The sequence below is a fragment of the Chinchilla lanigera genome, unplaced genomic scaffold (assembly GCF_000276665.1).
Source record: "Chinchilla lanigera isolate Chin_1 unplaced genomic scaffold, ChiLan1.0 scaffold00091, whole genome shotgun sequence".
Taxonomy (NCBI): domain Eukaryota; kingdom Metazoa; phylum Chordata; class Mammalia; order Rodentia; family Chinchillidae; genus Chinchilla; species Chinchilla lanigera.
Window position 1 is genome coordinate 4269222 of NW_004955492.1, and position 18412 is coordinate 4287633.

The 18412-nt window shown below is 35.9% G+C and overlaps 1 protein-coding gene across 8 annotated transcripts in view; it reads left to right on the plus strand.

Annotated features, from left to right (window-relative positions):
- Lyst (lysosomal trafficking regulator) overlaps window positions 1-18412 on the plus strand; it is a 209662-nt gene that overhangs the window by 107246 nt on the left and 84004 nt on the right. For all 8 annotated transcript variants that reach the window (XM_013504692.1, XM_013504696.1, XM_013504691.1 and 5 more), the window contains 8 exons: window positions 672-821; window positions 3575-3712; window positions 5491-5689; window positions 8943-9074; window positions 13586-14210; window positions 14915-15092; window positions 16516-16685; window positions 17901-18131. In XM_013504692.1, the coding sequence (XP_013360146.1) occupies window positions 672-821; window positions 3575-3712; window positions 5491-5689; window positions 8943-9074; window positions 13586-14210; window positions 14915-15092; window positions 16516-16685; window positions 17901-18131 (1823 nt within the window). The remainder of the gene's footprint in view (window positions 1-671; window positions 822-3574; window positions 3713-5490; window positions 5690-8942; window positions 9075-13585; window positions 14211-14914; window positions 15093-16515; window positions 16686-17900; window positions 18132-18412) is intronic.

An 18412-nucleotide genomic window follows, 5' to 3' on the forward strand; every position in this document is an offset into this window, starting at 1 on the left:
TCAAAGATTGTAAAAAGTAAGGAAAAAAATAAATATTCCCCAGGGCAGCCTCTCTTCTGTGATTGATGAGATTATCTGCTTTACTCCCACAGTTATGGAAGAAAACTCAGTTCTCCAAGCATTGGAGATATACATGGCAGCAGCCAGTGTTACTGCAGATAGTTTTTTAAGTTACAGATATCTGTGTTAGTTTCTATTATGATCCTGGCATTGCTGTATACTTAAATACTTCTCTAGCTGTAAGTATTGGTAACATTGTGAAAATATTTCTCTGAGGGTAATGGTATTAAGGCAGAAGATAATTCCTTACCCTTTTCCCCACTCCACCTTTTTAAACCATAAAATGCATACATTTGTGGCATGAATCCTTTACTAACAGCAGATTAATTTAAATCAATTGAAATTATTCTTTAAATAATATTAAATTATTTGAATCAATTTTTAAAATGTAGGTTTGAAACCAAATAGTCACTTAAAAATATTTGAAGATTGGGATTTTCTATTTATTTAAATTATTTTACAAAACAAAGATACTTTGTGAAATGTTGAATTATTTGCTATTTTCCTTTGTATTTAAAATGTTATGACTGCTAAGGTTGAAGGCTTAATATTTCTGTTTGTTTGGTAAATCAGTTATTAATGCATCTTGTATTAATGCTTATTTTCCATAGACACTTCTTGAGGGTTGCTGTGGTGAAGAAATTATTTACATCAATGAGAATGGAGAGTTTAAATTGGATGTAGAGTCTAATGCTATAATCCAAGATGTTAAGCTGCTAGAGGAGCTGCTGCTTGACTGGAAGATATGGAATAAAGCACAGGCATGTAATATGTACTTCCTTTCATTCTTTTATTGTAGTAAATACATATGACATAAAACTTACTATCTTAACCATTTTTAAGTGTACATTTCACTGGTATTAAATTCATTCACAGTGTCATACAACCATCACCACCATCTGCTTCCATAATTCTTTCCATCTTGTAAAACCACAACTCTGTATCTGATAAATAGATGGATAGATAATCACCTACTGTATTGCCTAACTACTCACCTGTCAAGGGATATTTAGGTTGTTTCCATGTTTCAGCAGTTGTGAGTAGAATTATGTACTTTGTGTGTGTGTGTGTGTGTGTGTTCTTTTTTTTTTTTTTGTACTGGGAACAAACTCAAGATCTTGTGCTTGCCAGGCAGGTGCTGTGCCATTGAGCTGTGTCACCAGCCCCAGAAGCATGTACTTTTAATATTTACCTAATCAGTCTTCTAAAGCAAAATGAGTTTACTGCTTCAATGGAATGTTAGTTATAAATGGAAATTTAATGGTTATTTCCTGTGTGAAGTTCTGAACTACCATGTGTATACCGGGCTAGAAGGTCAGGATCAGAACTTGGACTGGGTCAGAATACTTCACTAAAAAAGGAACACATGAGCTCATTTGGGTCTTTTGGAGGTTTGCATTTAGTATAAATGATACACTAAGATTCTGGCCTTCTAGGATTCTGGAGATCTGGGTCCAGAAGAGAGAAATGAACACCCTTCTGAGTAGGGAAGCCATGCTAGTGGAATTCAGAGCCTGGATCATGATGTAGGGCAAAGCTTCATCATGTAAACAACAGAGATTGATTGTAGCACAGTATCTGGGCACAGTATCTCACACTTGGAATGGTGGGGCACCAGTCTTCATGGGACCTTACAAAGGAATAAGTGCTGTTTCCTTTCTGCCCCAGCTTGCAACAGTCCTAATGGCAGTGGCTCAGACAAGCTGCTCAGTTCTACTATAGACTGTTCCCCAAAGTGTGGCAGTGGGCTAAGTAGGTATTAGTGATTTTTCCAAGAAAATAAGTTATCTAGAATTAACTAGAATATGACAACATTACCAGAAGATATAATTATTTGAAGAGCAATTCAGAGTATACACCTTTAAAATTTTTATTATTCGCTAATTTGGCAACAGTGCCTAAAAACTGTACATTGCCAGCAGTGAGTTGTGAAGCTGAAAAAACTTTTCCAATTTATCATTAATAAAAATAAATCTAGCTTAAACATGCTAGAGGGAAGAGAATTATTTTTCTACTCATCCTATAGAAAGTTATGAAGTTGCTGTTAAATGAAGAGGCAATCAAAGATAATGCAGCCACAAATGGAAAGTATTAAAAGGAAATGCCAAAACAGCTAACTAAACTATTGCTATTTTTCTGTACAATATTTTGTGAGTATTGAGGAAATTAGTCAGTTTTTTTAGACTTTGTAATTTGTTGTGATTTCTTTCCTCATTCTGAATATTCACTTTCAGATTTAAAAAAACAGAAGATAGATATGTTTAATAGTATAGAGAGAAAAAGTAAATAAATGCAAGGATAGTACATGTAAACAAATTAGATCAAAGACAATTTAAGTATGTGATACAGAATATACTCAAATGGAGATTGGAAGATCTATCTTAAATAAATTTTTGGCACTTAGTATATTTAGTATTTCAAAAAAGCAAGTTTATAATTACTTTATTTTAAAATTTTTTTATTGAATTCGAAAGAATACACATAACAAAACAATACACATAATTCAAAACAATACACATAAAGGTGTATGGGAAACAATGCATATCACTCATAATCTTTTGAAGTAAAGATTTTTTTTTTTTTTTTTTTTTTTTTTGGTTTTTCTCCGGTAACGGGAACCGAACTCATGACCTTGCACTTACCAGGCAGGCGCTTTTGCCGCTGAGCTAAATCCCCAGCCCCAGTAAAGATTTTTTTAAAACCTAGTTATTTTTGAACTGAGTTTGGTTTTGTCATTGGTTGTTTGCTTACTTTGGCACTGTTTTATTTTAGAACTACTGTATTTGTAAGAGCTGAATCAAATTTTCATACTTGAGTATGTCAATTTATTGGCCTTTTCATTGTTCATTACTACCCAACAGTGACACAAGAAATAGTAAGACCTACAATCCATGTCAGTTGATTTTATTTTTTGTTAATAACTTTGTTGAAAGGTCAGTCAGGGGAGTAAGATAAGTATCTATGAAATTTCTTTTTCTCTATTATGGATAACTTAATTGATTCAATACGGGAGGAGCATTTTAAGTCATGTTCAAAGGATGCTAACTACTCTAAAGATGCACAGTTTGAATAGTACAGATACTTCTACTATTTGTGCTTAAAAGTAAGTAAATCTAAAAATGCTGATCTTTTGCACTGTCCATGACACAAATTAGCATTGAAATTTATTTATTTTTAATAATGCCACTTTTTGAAAAAATTATTTGAAAACAATTATATTGTGTGTGTGTTTCTTTAATTTGAATAAATCCCTTAAGATAGTTCAACTTCTGAAAAATTTATGTATCTTTTAATGCCATGGAAAAAATAATGTACTAAAGCCCTTAATACACTAGTGCATTCAATATAGGTGTTTAGGAATGATATACTGACAGCAAGGAATAACAGTTGGGGAATAAATTTTAAGATTTACTTTCTTATACAAATTTAATCTTTAATATTGAACATACAATCTTCTAAAAAGCCTGCAGCATGTTCAGTAACTGTGCTAATTAGTGTGTATTTATTTTCTCAGCAAGGTGTGTGGGAAACTCTTCTAGCAGCTCTGGAAGTCCTCATTCGAGTGGAGCACCACCAGCAGTGGTTTAATATTAAACAGTTACTGAAGGCTCAAGCAGTTCATCACTTCCTACTGACTTGTCAGGTTTTGCAGGTAATTTTTTAGTTGTTTCTCTTCTTAATAACTTAGTATGATAGACATTAAATTTTTGTGGGACTTACAGTGGAATTTTCCCTCTTTTCCTTCTCATCTCCTCTCCATGTTTGGTTTCAATTCTTAGCTCTTGATCTTCATGCTTGCCCTCTTTCCCAAGTCAAATTACAAAAAAAAAACCAAAAACACAAAACAAACCTACCAAATTTTTTTATGTGTTGGGATATAATAATAATTTTGTAGTCTTTTGAACTGTAATAGTTGATGAATCTTAACTTGTTCCATGTTCCTTAAATAACAGTTTGCAGCTATTTATTGCTTCAAAACATACAGTTTGCTGAAGATCTATTTTATATACTAGAATTAGCATCTTGAAAATATATCCAAAATGTTATGTTAAAAGATGGCAATGATTTCACAGTTATATAGGAGTGTTCATGCTTTGGGGCTTCCAGTTAATTTTTTTCTCTTTCTTTTTAAATTTCATTTTATCTAGTTGTCTGATATATTGGACTGTTTTCCAATATTAAAATTTTTTGAGGCATCTGCATTTTGTCAGGTTAGATAAATACAAGATGTTCATGCAATAAGTAGCATTTTGGGGGCTGGGGATTTAGCTCAGCGGCAAAAGCGCCTGCCTGGCAAGCGCAAGGTCGTGAGTTCGGTTCCCGGTACCGGAGAAAAACCAAAAAAAAAAAAAAAAAAAAAAGAATTATTTGAAGCAGGAGATGATGCAGTAGAAACAGGTCAGAGCCCTGAGTTTAAATTATAGTTGCAAGGGGCTGGGGATTTAGCTCAGCGGCACAGTGCCTGCCTGGCAAGCGCAAGATTGTGAGTTCGATTCCCAGTACCAGAGGGGAGGAAAAAAAATTATAGTTGCAGTATAACCTAAGCATTTAAATATTTTCTATGTAGTTTAAACTAGTTAAGTAATCATTTTGAGCCTCATATTCTGGAAATAAGAGATGATTACTATTATAGAACCATTGTGAAAAGGAGCTTTGTAAACTGCAGCACATTATTTTAATGTCACTAGGTTTGTCCATTAGAAATCCCTCTAAGTCCTGTAGTGATGGAAGCCAAAATTAATAATAGTAATAGTAATGATAATACTAATAATAGCTAACATTTGCACAGTGTCATGCATTCAAAATATTTCAGAGCATTTTCAGTTTTTCAATTATGGATGTTTAACCATGAAATCTATGCAAATAGTTCAAAACCTGAAAAAACCCTCTGAAATATGAAACACTTTTGATCCCTTGTATTTCAGATAAGGGATACTCTACCTGTATGGAGCTTACCATCTGCAAGGCCCTGTTCCAAGCGTTTGTGTCACTTAATCCTTATAACAAACCTATGAAGTACTGTAGTATTATTTCTACATTATAGACAAACAAACTGAACCAGAAAGGTGTTAAGTGGCATACCTAAGATCATAGTAAGGATTGAAGGAGCTAGAATCCAGACCTTTGCATTGGGCTTCAGAATCCATGCTCATGAGTATGCCTCCATATAATAAGATAAGTGAGCTAGAATAAAATTGCTTTCTCTTTTAATGAATTTTTAATAGAAAGATTACTTGAATTGAAAAATAGCAACTCAATTGAATGGTAAATATGATCAGACTAGAGAAGTAAACCACACAGAATTCTCTTAAAAAGGGTGTCTTGCTTAAGTGAAAATGTTAGTTGAGAGTTCTCTTTAAATGTAAAGACACGGGGAGGAAAATAAATAAATAAATAAATGTAAAGACAATTTTATTTTTATTTTTTCAGGAACATAAAGAGGGGCAACTTACATCCATGCCCCGAGAGGTTTGTAGATCATTTGTGAAAATTATTGCAGAAGTCCTTGGATCTCCTCCAGATTTGGAATTATTGACAATTATCTTCAATTTCCTTTTAGCAGTTCACCCTCCTACTAATACTTACGTTTGTCACAACCCCACAAACTTCTACTTTTCTTTGCACATAGGTAAGTACAATTATTTTTGTTAGATTTTGCTATCTCCACTTTTGTCTTATTCTTTCTACTTGATTCATATTTATTTGATGATCATTGAATGCACTTTCTGTGTTAGAAACTACCTTAAAGCGCCTGCCTAGCAAGTGCAAGGTCGTGAGTTCGGTTCCCGGTACTGGAGAAAAACCACAAAAAAAAAAAGAAACTACCTTAATAATACACTGGGGAAGGGACAATCAAAGGTTTATAAAATAAACATGGTCTCTGCCTCCAGGGAGCCTAACTACCAAGAAGAGAGAAGAAAGAGACACTCAAGTAACTAATAAAAAATAATATTTGGTAAATACTTAACAGACACAGATGGAAAACAAACGAGATTTTAGAGAAGAGGAGGTTTCATCAGACCATTATGGGGAGAGAATATTTAATAGATTACATCCTATTTGTAGTGGGCATTGAAGAATTTAGGTAGAATTTGATAAGTAGACTGGAGAATTAGCATTGCAGGCAAAGAGAGTGACTTAAAGAGAGGAAAAATGGAAGAAGAAAATGAAGAGTAAGCAATTTTTCCTAAGTTCATATACAAAATCTATAAAGGAGAAATGAAAAATAACACTAAAAATATAGTTTAAGACCCATATTTATTTACTAACTTATTTACCCTAAGGTAAATGAGTCATTGGATGTACCACCAGAGAATTTGAACTCATTCTCCAAGGGCTGATCAAAATATACAGTGTATATTTTAATTTAAAATTTTTTATTACACTAAAAGACACATTGCCGCTCCCCCCAGGTATTTCCCCTCACTTCTGACACACTCATCCCATCATTCTTGCCGTTTTCTAAAGCAGTTTTGGAACTCCTCCTTCATGAGTGGCTTTATGAGGTGTGATTAAAAAACACAGTGAATGCTGTTACCAAGTGCCATCCAATGGAAGGAAAAGCTCAATGAAAACATTATGGTGTGTCCTTATGTACCTTATTCACTGCAGCTGCACGGTGCAACTTCTGATTATTCCCCAAAATAAAAATGACCATGAAAGGTAAACATTTTAAATGATTCAGGACATAAGGCAGCCACAACAGCACACCTAAAGAGATGATAGAGAACTGAAAGACATTTTCAGAAAGTGGAATATGTTTGAAATGAGGGGGAGAATCTCAGTGGAGATTAATGGCAATGTCTCTTTTACTGAAATACATTTCTATTATACATTCACTGTATTTTTTTATCAAACCACATAGAGATCATTGAAAGGATTTTGTTTCATTTTATTTTACTTGTTGGCTTGTTTGTGAGCAAAGGATAGGATGTAACTACATTATTGCAGTAGAATTCAGAAATAAACTAGAGGCATTAAGACCAATTGTAATAGTCTGTAGGAAACATGAAATAATAAAATCTGGGCATAGCAGGAATAGAACTGAAAAGGAGAAGTTAAAGAGAGAACCAAGAAGGTTGGAATAGGATGACTCCAAGGATATAGGAGAGAGGATAAGGACTTCAGCTTTATAATACATGTTGTATTTGAGGTATCCTGTAATACCTGTCTATCAGCCAATTAGAAAGGGTAATAACACAAGGACAGTTATAAGGCGCTACCTGCATAAGAGTGAGTAGAAGCTCCAAGATTAGATGAGACTACTAAGAGTAGTGTAGAGAGAGAATGAAAGAAGAAGCTAAGGATAAAACTGCTGGTAATATTACTGCTCAGAACATGCAATAAGAAAGAGGAATATGTATGAGGATAGAGGACTCAGTATAAGAGAGGGATGCAATAATTAGAGTTTTTAACGAACTGGGAAAAAGTAGTGGGATAAAAAAAGAATGCCTGGGTGAACCTATAAGAAAGGTAGATGGTAACTTTAGAATGGAAAACCAGGGGCTGGGAATATGGCTCAGTGGCACAAGCACCTGCCTGGCAAGTGTAAGGTCCTGAGTTCAATTCCTGGTATCAAAAAAAAAAAAAAGGAAAACCAGTTGTGTGACATTTTAAAGAAATTTAATAAATGAGTAGAATGATTTAGCAGCAGTAAAAGCCCAAATGTAAGATGGGTTGGCTTTGTGTTAAGTTCAGCACATTTATTGAGTAAAGTATTGTGGAAGATTTGGGGAGCAGGGTAGTTACAAAGATGAATAAACTATGATTCTCCCGCTTAAGAAGAGAGAGGTATGAACAAATGCTTGCACCTTACCAAGTAGACAGCACAGTGATAGACATTAACATTGTATATTCTGGAAGTATAGAGCATGGTGAGAACTGAAGGCATGTTTCCTGGAGGAGGCCATGCCTGCTCCTAGTTCTTAAAGGGTGAATAGCAATCAAAGGGAAAGGCCTTCCAAGAAAAGAAAATGGCTTGGCTGGAGCTCTGAGAAGTGGGTGTTGCTGACATGTAATATATGAAACAAGACTGGACAGAGGCCTGGAGACAGATTGTGAAGATTCTTGTAGACAAGAAGCTTGGACTTTATCCAAGGTGGTAAGGAGGTTTTAAGCAGGAATTGACATTTGAGAGAGAGACTTCTGGAGGCTGTGAAGCTTGAAGGGTGACAAGTTGCCCATCACGTTACCATGTAGACATGTGTAACAGTGATCTAGGTTATCAGACTAAATAGAGGACAGGACAGGAGTGAACTGAGGGCATCAAAATGATTCAGATCTAGAGTTGCTACATTTGCGGAACATTTAAAAAATTAAGCACTTGTATTTACAAGTATGAAGCCACAGAAAGAAGATAAAGCTCAAAGCATTAGTTTTGCGATCAGGTTAGACACTGAAAGAAATGTTTAAAAGCGTAAGACATGGTCCTCTTCTTAAGAAATAAACAGATGTGCAGTCTCTTGTGAGAGATCATAAGGACGTAGAAACAGCAAACAGTTAAATGTTAAACCATAGAAACAGTTCTAAGTAAGATTGGAATTCAAAGAAAATAGAAGCTAATGTGGCCAGTAATAACAACAAAGAAATCTGGAGTAAGAAACCAGAGTGAGTCTTCATATGTCAAGTGTAATTAGTATAAATAAGCCATACAGTTTCCCTTTGAGTAGTTCTATCAAATTTTGTACTTAATGATTTGCTTTTTTTTTGGTTTTTTGGTTTTTCTCCGGTACCGGGAACCAAACTCACGGCCTTGCACTTGCCAGGCAGGCGCTTTTGCCGCTGAGCTAAATCCCCAGCCCCTATGATTTGCTTTTAAAGTTGTATTTTTTTTATCCTTTTAAAAAGAATTTTGCTGTCTCAAAAAATTTTTGATCATCTAGATGGCAAGATCTTTCAGGAGAAAGTGCAGTCGATCATGTACCTGCGACATTCCAGCAGTGGAGAACGATCCCTCACTAGCCCTGGTTTCATGGTCATAAGCCCGTCTGGTTTTACTGCTTCACCTCCTGAAGGTAAAAATGGCAATAATGAAATTATAACTCTTCTCATTTTAGACTTGGGTGTTAATAGATGATTGAATTGACATGTTTTAGCAGGATAGTGAGTACAACCCAATATTTAGACTAAATAAATGGACCATTAAGTTAAACTTCAGACTCATAAAGTATGTTTAAAGAACCCACTTTTAGTACTTTCTGGTATCAGTAATTCAGTCTAACATCCCTCCCAGGTCCTCGGGACAGCTCAAAATATGGATGAAGCTCATGCTGTCTTCTCTGACATTCTCTGTTCTCTCAATGTAGTCATTCGTCTTTCATTAAACTTCTGACTTATTTTCCCATTTTGTAAGACTTTTTGTTTTTATTAATTTTTTTTTGTACCAGGAATTGAACTGAGGACCTTGTGCTTACCAGGCAAGCACTTGTGCACTAAGCTATATCCTCAGCCCTTTTTTTCCCCCATTTTCTTCAAAAGCTTTTTTCGTTGTTGTTGTCTTAGTCTCTCCTTTCTACTGAACACATCAGACAGCGGCTCTTACAGGTGGAAGCTATCCAGTCCTCCAACCACATGTTGCTTGTTATCTCTGCCCTGGAAGTGATGAATCCCTGGGGCTCCATTCCCTGCTCTGTTTGTATGAACAGGTGTTAAATCACCCATGGAACTGTCAGACATTTCCACACACACTCATGCTCTCACTTTTTCCAGGTCTTTTGAACAGACTCTTTTGGCAACTTTAGCCCTCCTGCCAACCAGAGACACAGAATCCTCTGGGGACTTCTGACACACTGAAAAAAGTAGAAGATGCATTCTTCCTTTCTAATCCATTCTTGGATAACAACCTCCTATCTTTCTGGCCTTTTCCCCCTTCTTTTTAAATTTAATTAATTAAAAATATATTCTTTGAGACAGAGTCCTGCTTGTGCACTCTAACCTCAGACTCACCATCCTCTCTTCTCAGGTACTGTAACGGCAAAAATTCAGGTTATATTCCACAAGAAACTGAAGGACTCTATTTAGAACGAACAGTTTTATTAATTTGAGGCTAGCCACCTCTCATCCCTGACTTGTAGGTCAGGAAAATGGGCAGCTGGCCTTCTTTGTTCCCACCTTAAACATACCTATGGTTTCCACGGTAACAGATTGGAATGTTGTAGCCCCGGCCACATGTTTTCCTTGTGCCACATGACAGGGTCAGGCTCTGGTCACGAGCCCAACCACAGTGATACATACTTTCTGTATTCTGTTCTATATGTCCCCTTTTAGATAACCATACATTTCCTTTGTGGTTACAGTGTTTATCTAGGGCCAGGGAAGGGATGAAACAACCCAGGGAGGGTCATAGGTGGTTATCTGGGCCCCAGTGTTCTTTGTCTTTGGAGAAGCATTCCAGGCCAAAGTCAGGACTGCAAAGTTAACTTTTTACAGCCCCTCCGGGATGTTTCTCAAGACACATTTTGAGGCTTGTACTAAGGCTAAAACTTACAATGATATGTTAAGAGTCGCCGTCCCCTACAGTACCCAAGTAGGTAGAATTGCAGGTGCATGCCACCACACCTCACTTTTTGGGTTTCTTTAGATGATCCCAAATGCCCTTTGTCTCTGCAGAGGTACCATTTGCCAGTTTTCTTGACACCATCTTCAGTTTCCTTGTCCCTTGGTCCTGTTGGTATTCTTGACCTGAACAAGCCTAACCCACACTCAATCTAACCATCCTCACACTTTTGAAAACTGTTGCAAGGCTTTCAATGCTGCCTTGTCATTTTTTTCTGTGTTCAGAATCAATTCCCACTTCTGTTTATATAATAAATATATTCAAATCTTTACAGCTATAGTACTTTCCTATCTTCCTAATTACTCTTTTTTCACTATAGTTTTTTATTTTAAAGAGAAAAAAACAATAAAAACAATGAAATTATTTTCTCTATAGCCTTTTCCACTTGTTTTTTCACTTATGTTGCTATCATTTCACAAAGTTCCAGTGTTTGACTTCCAATTTCACGTATCTCATTGTGCTCCAGGCTTGTCTTGGGTAGGCTGGGGGCTTGGGGTTGCATTTTCCTTCTACATCTTGTCATTTTCTGTTTTTTTCTTTTTAATTTTATTTTGTTTTCTGTGTTGATGCTTGCCGATTTCTTACTGTAAATAGCTTTATCACTAGTATTGTGGCTTCCCTAGAAGTTGTCTGTTCTTCAGGGATGTCCTCTAGATATAGGTGATTCTTTATAGCTATCCCAAGAACCTGCCTTTTCAATTTGTAAAGGATGCAAAGTTACTAACTGGAGGACACAGGAGGGTAAGAGAATGCAAAGTAATAATCAGAAAGGGAAGAGACAGTATTTACTCACTTGAAAGTATACATTCAAGAGGTAATTGAGGAAAGAAAGAGGATCAGTAGAAGAAAACAAAAAAGAAAAGTAAAAACCCTAAACAATTCAAAAAAGAAGGAAGAAAGAAAAGAAAGAAAAAGAAATTTTAAAAAGGGGACCAAAAGAAGAAGAAAAAAAAAAAGCCCCAAACAAAAATAACCACAAAATACAAAACAAAACAAGATGAAATCTAACCAGACAGGAAAAGTTTAGCCAATCAGACAAACGAGAATAAAAGCAGTAAAATACCTGTGGTGTTTATAGTTCTGTGATAGTGTCTATGTCAGATCTCAGAAATGTGCTGTGTACTCCAGCTAAGTTTGCCATGGAATTTGTGCTGGGTATGGAGCTGATCTTGGCCTCTGGACATAGGGCTGGGACTGGTCTTTTGTTGGTACAGTTCTCCAGAGCCCAACTGCTGGCTCCTTGCTGCTACTTCAGACACTTCCACATTGCTGGTCTCACTGATTAGTCCTCCTGCCAAAGGTGTGTGTGTGTTCCTGTGTGCCTGGCCTGGGGTCTCAGTGGTTTGGCTGCTCCACCCACCAAAGATGTGTCCCTCGTTCCTTAACAAACTACCATATTTCAGCTTCCTAGAAAAGAAAATTAATGCAAGTTTCCTGGTGTGTAAGTTCTCTTCTATGCTGGGACATTGCTTTTATTGTCAATCCCACTTAATCTATTTCTCTAGCTCCAGTATAATTAATAAGTAGTAGTACAGGCAAAATACAGATATAGGAAGATGGGATTGGATACTTGGGAATGAATCTCTAGTTTTGTTTACTTACCAAAATGTTTTAATTTTCTTTATCGCATTTTATGGTCTTGTAGTATAATACCTAAAACAGTGTTTGAATTAATTTTATTTGGAATTTTATAGGAAATGTGTATTTTTAAAACCACGTTTATTACTCTGAAATGTTTTCAAAAACAGTCATACTGCCATCTTTTCCAAGATTTTTAAAAACAAAAATCTTTTGACAGTCTACTCCTACAGCCCAAATCCAGGATAATTAGAAAAAACATCTGGGCTATGGAACTGTCTTATTGCCTCAAAGCCTATATACTTACATTTATTCTGTATTACTGCATACAAGCTTCATTGTGCACAAAAAGCATCTGGAGAGCTTGTTAAAACACAGGTTCCTGTCCCTGCTAGCATTGTGGTTCAGTAGACGTAAGCTAGAGCTTGAGAATGTAAAGGTCCTAATCATCGTATAGGTACTGGTGCCCATGCTACTGGTCCACAAACCACACTTTAAATAATGTGCACCTATATCCTGTACTCTTGCAATAAGAGGGATTTTTCTGGTCTCCTCCTGCATAAAATGTTGAAGTAGTAAATTGGAGATCTATAACATGAAGAGAGAAGCCTATTGTTTCTCTCTTAAAAGTGACTATAGAAATGGAGGAGAGAATAGTCTAGGGCTGTTATTAATAATAACAAGTATTACCATGTATCAAGCACCTTTTATATAGCAGATGCTATGACAGATGCATCACAAGTATAATCTGTTTTAATCCTTGAAGGAGCCCTACACAACAGATACTCTGAGCATGGTCATTTTCTTTGTTTGTTTGTTTTTCTTCTGGCACTAGGAATCGAACTCATGACCTTGTGCTTGCCAGGCAGGTGCTATGCCGCTGAGCTAAATCCCCAGCCCCACAACAGATACTCTGAACCCTCATTTTACATTGGCAGAAACTAATATTCGTGTAATATAATTGGGTAATTTACCTACTATCACTGAACTAGCAGAACTGTCATTTGAATCCAGTCATGTCTAAGTATAAAGCCTGGACTTTTTCCGCTGTATCACTCTGCATCCTGGTGACTACTGGCCTGAGTAAGTTCAGCTCCACTTCACCAATTTTCACTGTTGCGGACCCTTTAATCCTAATGCCTTTGAGTTATGCTGTGTCAGTATTGAGGAGACAGACCAATTTTTGGAGTATTTTAATAAAAATTGTTAAAAGAAAAAATAGTGTTGGCATACAAGAAATTTAAGTGTTAATTACTAGGAAAAATAACCTGGATGAATTCCTGAATAGTGCTAGATAGATAGGCTGTTACTGTGATTGTGACTTACGGTGCAGAAGAGAAATGGTCCCATTTAACAGATTTTTAAGTAATGTATTCTCTCTACCCTTACTAGGGAACAATTTCTCCAGTATTATTCCACCAGGGATGGCTGCCCACATGCTACGTTCTAGAAGTCTACCAACATTTCCTACTTCTCCACTAATGCAGCCACAAAAGCTGACTGGAAGTTTGGATTGTAGTATTGACAAGTTACAAAACGTTGTAGATACTTATGTTGCTACCCAGGTAGAGAAACAGAATCCGTTGGGGAGTTCTGACATGCTGCAAGCAAGCAAAGAAGATGCATTCCTCAGTAGCTGTGAGTCTGCCAAAGCTGTTTGTGAAGCAAATGCTATTCCAACATCCCAGACCTCTTCCAGTGGTGTCCCAAAAGGAACACTGGGATTTCCCCTGGGCAGAGTAGATCACAAAGACTTGGAAGCAGAACGCAGATCAGATGATGACAGTCCTGTGGATGATTCCTGCCTGCGCCGACCTGATAACCTAAAGGGACTGGCCTCATTCCAGCAAAGCCACAGCACGATTGCAAGTCTGGGGCTGGCTTTCCCTTCACAGAATGGAGCTGCAGCTGTTGGCCACTGGCCCAGTCTTGTTGATAGGAACACTGATGACTGGGAAAACTTGGCCTTTTCTCTTGGTTACCAGCCCAACTATAACCGAGCTACAAGTGCTCACAGGTACTCATGCATTTTTTGTGCCTTCTCCATTTTTAAATGTTCTTCAAAGATTCTGCACTTCTAGAAATGTCTTTATTATGTCGCTTCTTAAAATACAACATTGTGTTAACACCAATCAGAAAAATGCTTCTTTCCTCATTTTAATATTAGATAGTATTAATTCCATGTTTAACCAAAGGCTAAATAGCAATCAACAAAATCTCTCTTGTGCCTTTTTTAATCCCTTGTAGTTATTAACAAAAAATTCTTTATTGCAGGGAAATGATTAGACTGATTCTTGTTCCCAGTGTCATCTCAAATGGCACTGTTCTGTGAAGCTTTCTGTAGTGATTGGAATGTCTTCTCTGTTATCCATTGCAGTGAATGCTGGCCATGTGCCTGCTGAACACTTGAAATATGAGCAGTGCAGCTGAGGAACTTAAGTTTTAATTTAAATTTAAATTGTTGAAATAGCATAAATGGCAATGACTACTGTATTAGACATCCAAGATTCAGACTATGATAGTGTTTAGTATACTAAATGCCTAAAGATACCAGTAGTAAAAAATGATGGTAATTTTGTGAGTCACAAATTAGGAAATATTTCTTAAATCTTATGAGCATTTGTTTCACATCAAATTAGCATTCATCATAGATCTTAAGGTAGTCATCCTGTAGTTTTCTCCCTGGAACAGTTAGTAAGACTCTTTTGGTCTCTGTCTTAGTGTCACTGAAGACTGCTTGGTACCTATATGCTGTGGATTATATGAACTCTTAAGTGGTATTCTCCTCATCCTGCCTGATGTAATGTTGGAAGATGTAATGGAGAAGCTTATTCAAGCAGATACTCTCTTAGTCCTCGTTAATCATCCATCTCCAGCCATACAACAAGGAGTTATTAAAGTAAGGACAAATCCTACAGAAGTGTTGTTTTAATTCAGGAAAACAAATACAAATGTATTTTAAGTTTTTGTGGACCAGGGATATAGCTCAGTGGCACAGTGCCTGCCTGACAAGCTTGAGGTCCTGAGTTCGATTCTAAGTACCACAAAAAAGGTTTTTTTGAATGTACTTAAATATGTTAAAGTAGACAAACCTTAAAATTTTTGTACATAACGTAAAGCTTTATTTTGTACTTAGAAGTAATGAACTAATATATATAGTCTGTCATTTCCTACTTTTATTTTGTATATATTATCCAGTTGTAAGTCCTTCTCCATATATTGATTCATATTTTTTAAAATCTACCAATAAATGCACATATCTGAACATTTAGTAACACAAAAATTCACCAGGAATACTTGGTTTCACTGGAAATCTCTCCTGCAGTGCAATATCAAGTTTGGATGTTTACTTCCAACTTTCAAGTCAGATATCACATAGAATGTTTTTTAAGCAGGGCAGTAAATGGATGTGTGTTTGGTAAAGTATTAATACCTGTCACTACTGTGAGGGAGTGATTAAAGGAGAGAGAGAGGTAGAAGTGTTCTGTTAGCAGGCCAGCTTAGTAAGAGGAGAAATCACAACTATTAGCAGACTAGGCTAGTATCCAGAGAAATAAATCAGAGGGGTCCCCAAGTTGGATTAAATAAAGTAAAAGGGCACACAGAGACTTTTGTTGGAGGGGGAGAGAGGTGTCTTCATAACTGCATGTGACAACCAGGAGTAGAAGAGACAAAAGTTAGTTTTACCTTGAAATTTAGAGGAATGATGCTAAGATCCATTTAAGTGTGAAATCGGAAGAAGTGGGTTTGGAAGGAAAAGTAATTAGTAGTTAAATAAAATCATAATTTTACTTAAGAAACTAGAGAAGGAAATTCCAGCCTGTGCTCAGGATAAATAATCTGTTGGGAAGTCTAGAAATAGGGCTGAGACTGTGGCCCAGTAGTAAAGGACATGCCTAGCATGCATAGAGTGCTTGGTTCAATCCCTAGTACCATACACACAAAAATATTTAGAAATAGAGGTGTAGGATAGATAGATTAGTATTAACATGAGAAAGTTGCCTGAAAAACATAGTGCACTGAATTTTTTCTGCACAATTAGGCACAGATATTCCACTTACACTCACCTAAAGCTGCCAGACTACTTAGATGTTCATGCTCAGCTGGGAGTGCCAGCTTTCCCACCACAGAAGAATTAAGATCTCCAAGACAGAGTCAGCACTAGCATTACACAGCAGTCAGAATTAATTCTTTTGCAGAGGTGGCATCTCTTTGTGCTATTCTTCTATATTTATTAATAACTCAAAAGTGTGCTACATTGTCTGACTTACATATATCAAATTTTAAGGTATGATCTAAATTGTCTTAAACTTTTTCTTTAGCTATTACATGCATATTTTAATAGAGCATCTAAGGAGCAAAAAGATAAATTTCTGAAGAATCGTGGCTTTTCCTTGCTAGCCAACCAATTGTATCTTCATCGGGGAACTCAGGAATTGTTGGAATCCTTCATTGAAATGTTCTTTGGTCGACGTATTAGCCTTGATGAAGAGTAAGTGGGTTCTTTCCTCCACCATAATTGGGGATCTTTGTTTCCAATGTAAAATTTAGTAAATTCACTTTTAGCACAATTATTTTGTCATCCTTAGAAAAAAATCTTCTGAAAGTAATTTTCCAGGTGAATCAATTGATTGTTACACATATGATAGTCTTTCTACTATATGTCTTCCTTTGTATTTAATTCACTAGCTAAAACCTAGAAATAAGTGTTGCATCAAATGGAAGAAAATGATAACAATTTGGCATCTGGTATTAACATGAGAAAGTTTCCTGAAAAGAAAGATGATCTGTATGTTCTCAATGACAGATTACACAGGTGATCTGTTCAGAATCTGCCCAGTCCTCTTGGAGCCTTCAGCTCATCTGGGAGAAGAATGGGCTTCTCCCTGGAAAACCTGGACCTACTGATTGCTGAGATTTAACCCCACTGTAGTACCAAAATATTAAGAAAATAAGTACAAAAGTAAAAGGGTATTTTTCACCCAGTCCAAAGGTTTAGCAAAATAGTTATTTCTTTTCATGATATAATACAGAACTATGTGCTTTCTGATTGTGACAGACAGAGTCAGACCTTGAGGTATTAATTCATTATCTGTTAATTTCAATGGTACTATATACTTGCATGCATCTTTTGACTTTTCCAAAATAATTCTGCATTATCTCATTTGAGTCTCACAACAGTCTTGAGTAGAAAGAAGTGCAGATATCATCACATATATTTGACATGAGAAGAATGAGACACAACAGGTTTAAATAATTTTGCTGCATCACAGAGGCAAATAGGGACAAGAGCTCAAGATTCATTTCTTTATACTAACCCTCTTTTTACTATCTCACTATCTTTCAACTAAGTAAAAAATAGGATACTTTTCCTATACACTTGTTATAAACCCTTAAAGCAGAGCTTCTTTGGATATAAGAACCCATGAAATGAATTAATTAGTTAAAACTTTGAAATAGTGTATCATTCTTTGAAATAGTGTATCATTCTTCTGAACATTTGTTTATTTTGGGATGAACCTCTAGAAACAGCCTTTATCTTATTATTGGAGAGGCTCTACACTCTTAAAAAAGGCTAAGAATCTCTATTCCTCAAATTTATTTTTTAGAGTTTTAAATAGTTAACAAAATGGCCTGTAGTCTCAGTCATTCATCTTAGTTTGTGACTAATTGCTTCTAATGTGCTGTTAACTACTATTTATTATAGATTTTATCTGGAAGATGTGAAAACCGTGGGACTTTTTCAGAAGTGGTGTGCCATTCCTATCCTGGGACTAATGGAAACCTCCCTATACGACAACATACTCTTGCATAATGCTCTTTTACTTATGACCCAAATTTTAAATTCTTGTTCTAAGGTAGCAGACATGTTGTTGGATAATGGTCTACTGTATGTGTTATGTAATACAGTAGCAACACTGAATGGATTAGAAAAGAAGTAAGTCTTGAATTATTAATATTACATCTGATAAATCCTTAGAAAGGGAAACTTCAGTAATAGCTTTCTTTAAATCATCTTAATTTTTCATAATACTTACAAAAAATTTCCTTCCCACAACATCTATTACATTAAATTAATTTGGAGAGAGCAAGGGGTGGTTTTTCTTTTATCATTTTTATCAAAGTCTGGTTAAGAAGGTGTTTATCTTTTTAGGTATTTAGAACATGAAGACAAATAGAATAACTTTAATCATGCCTAATATGTTTACCAAGCTTCCA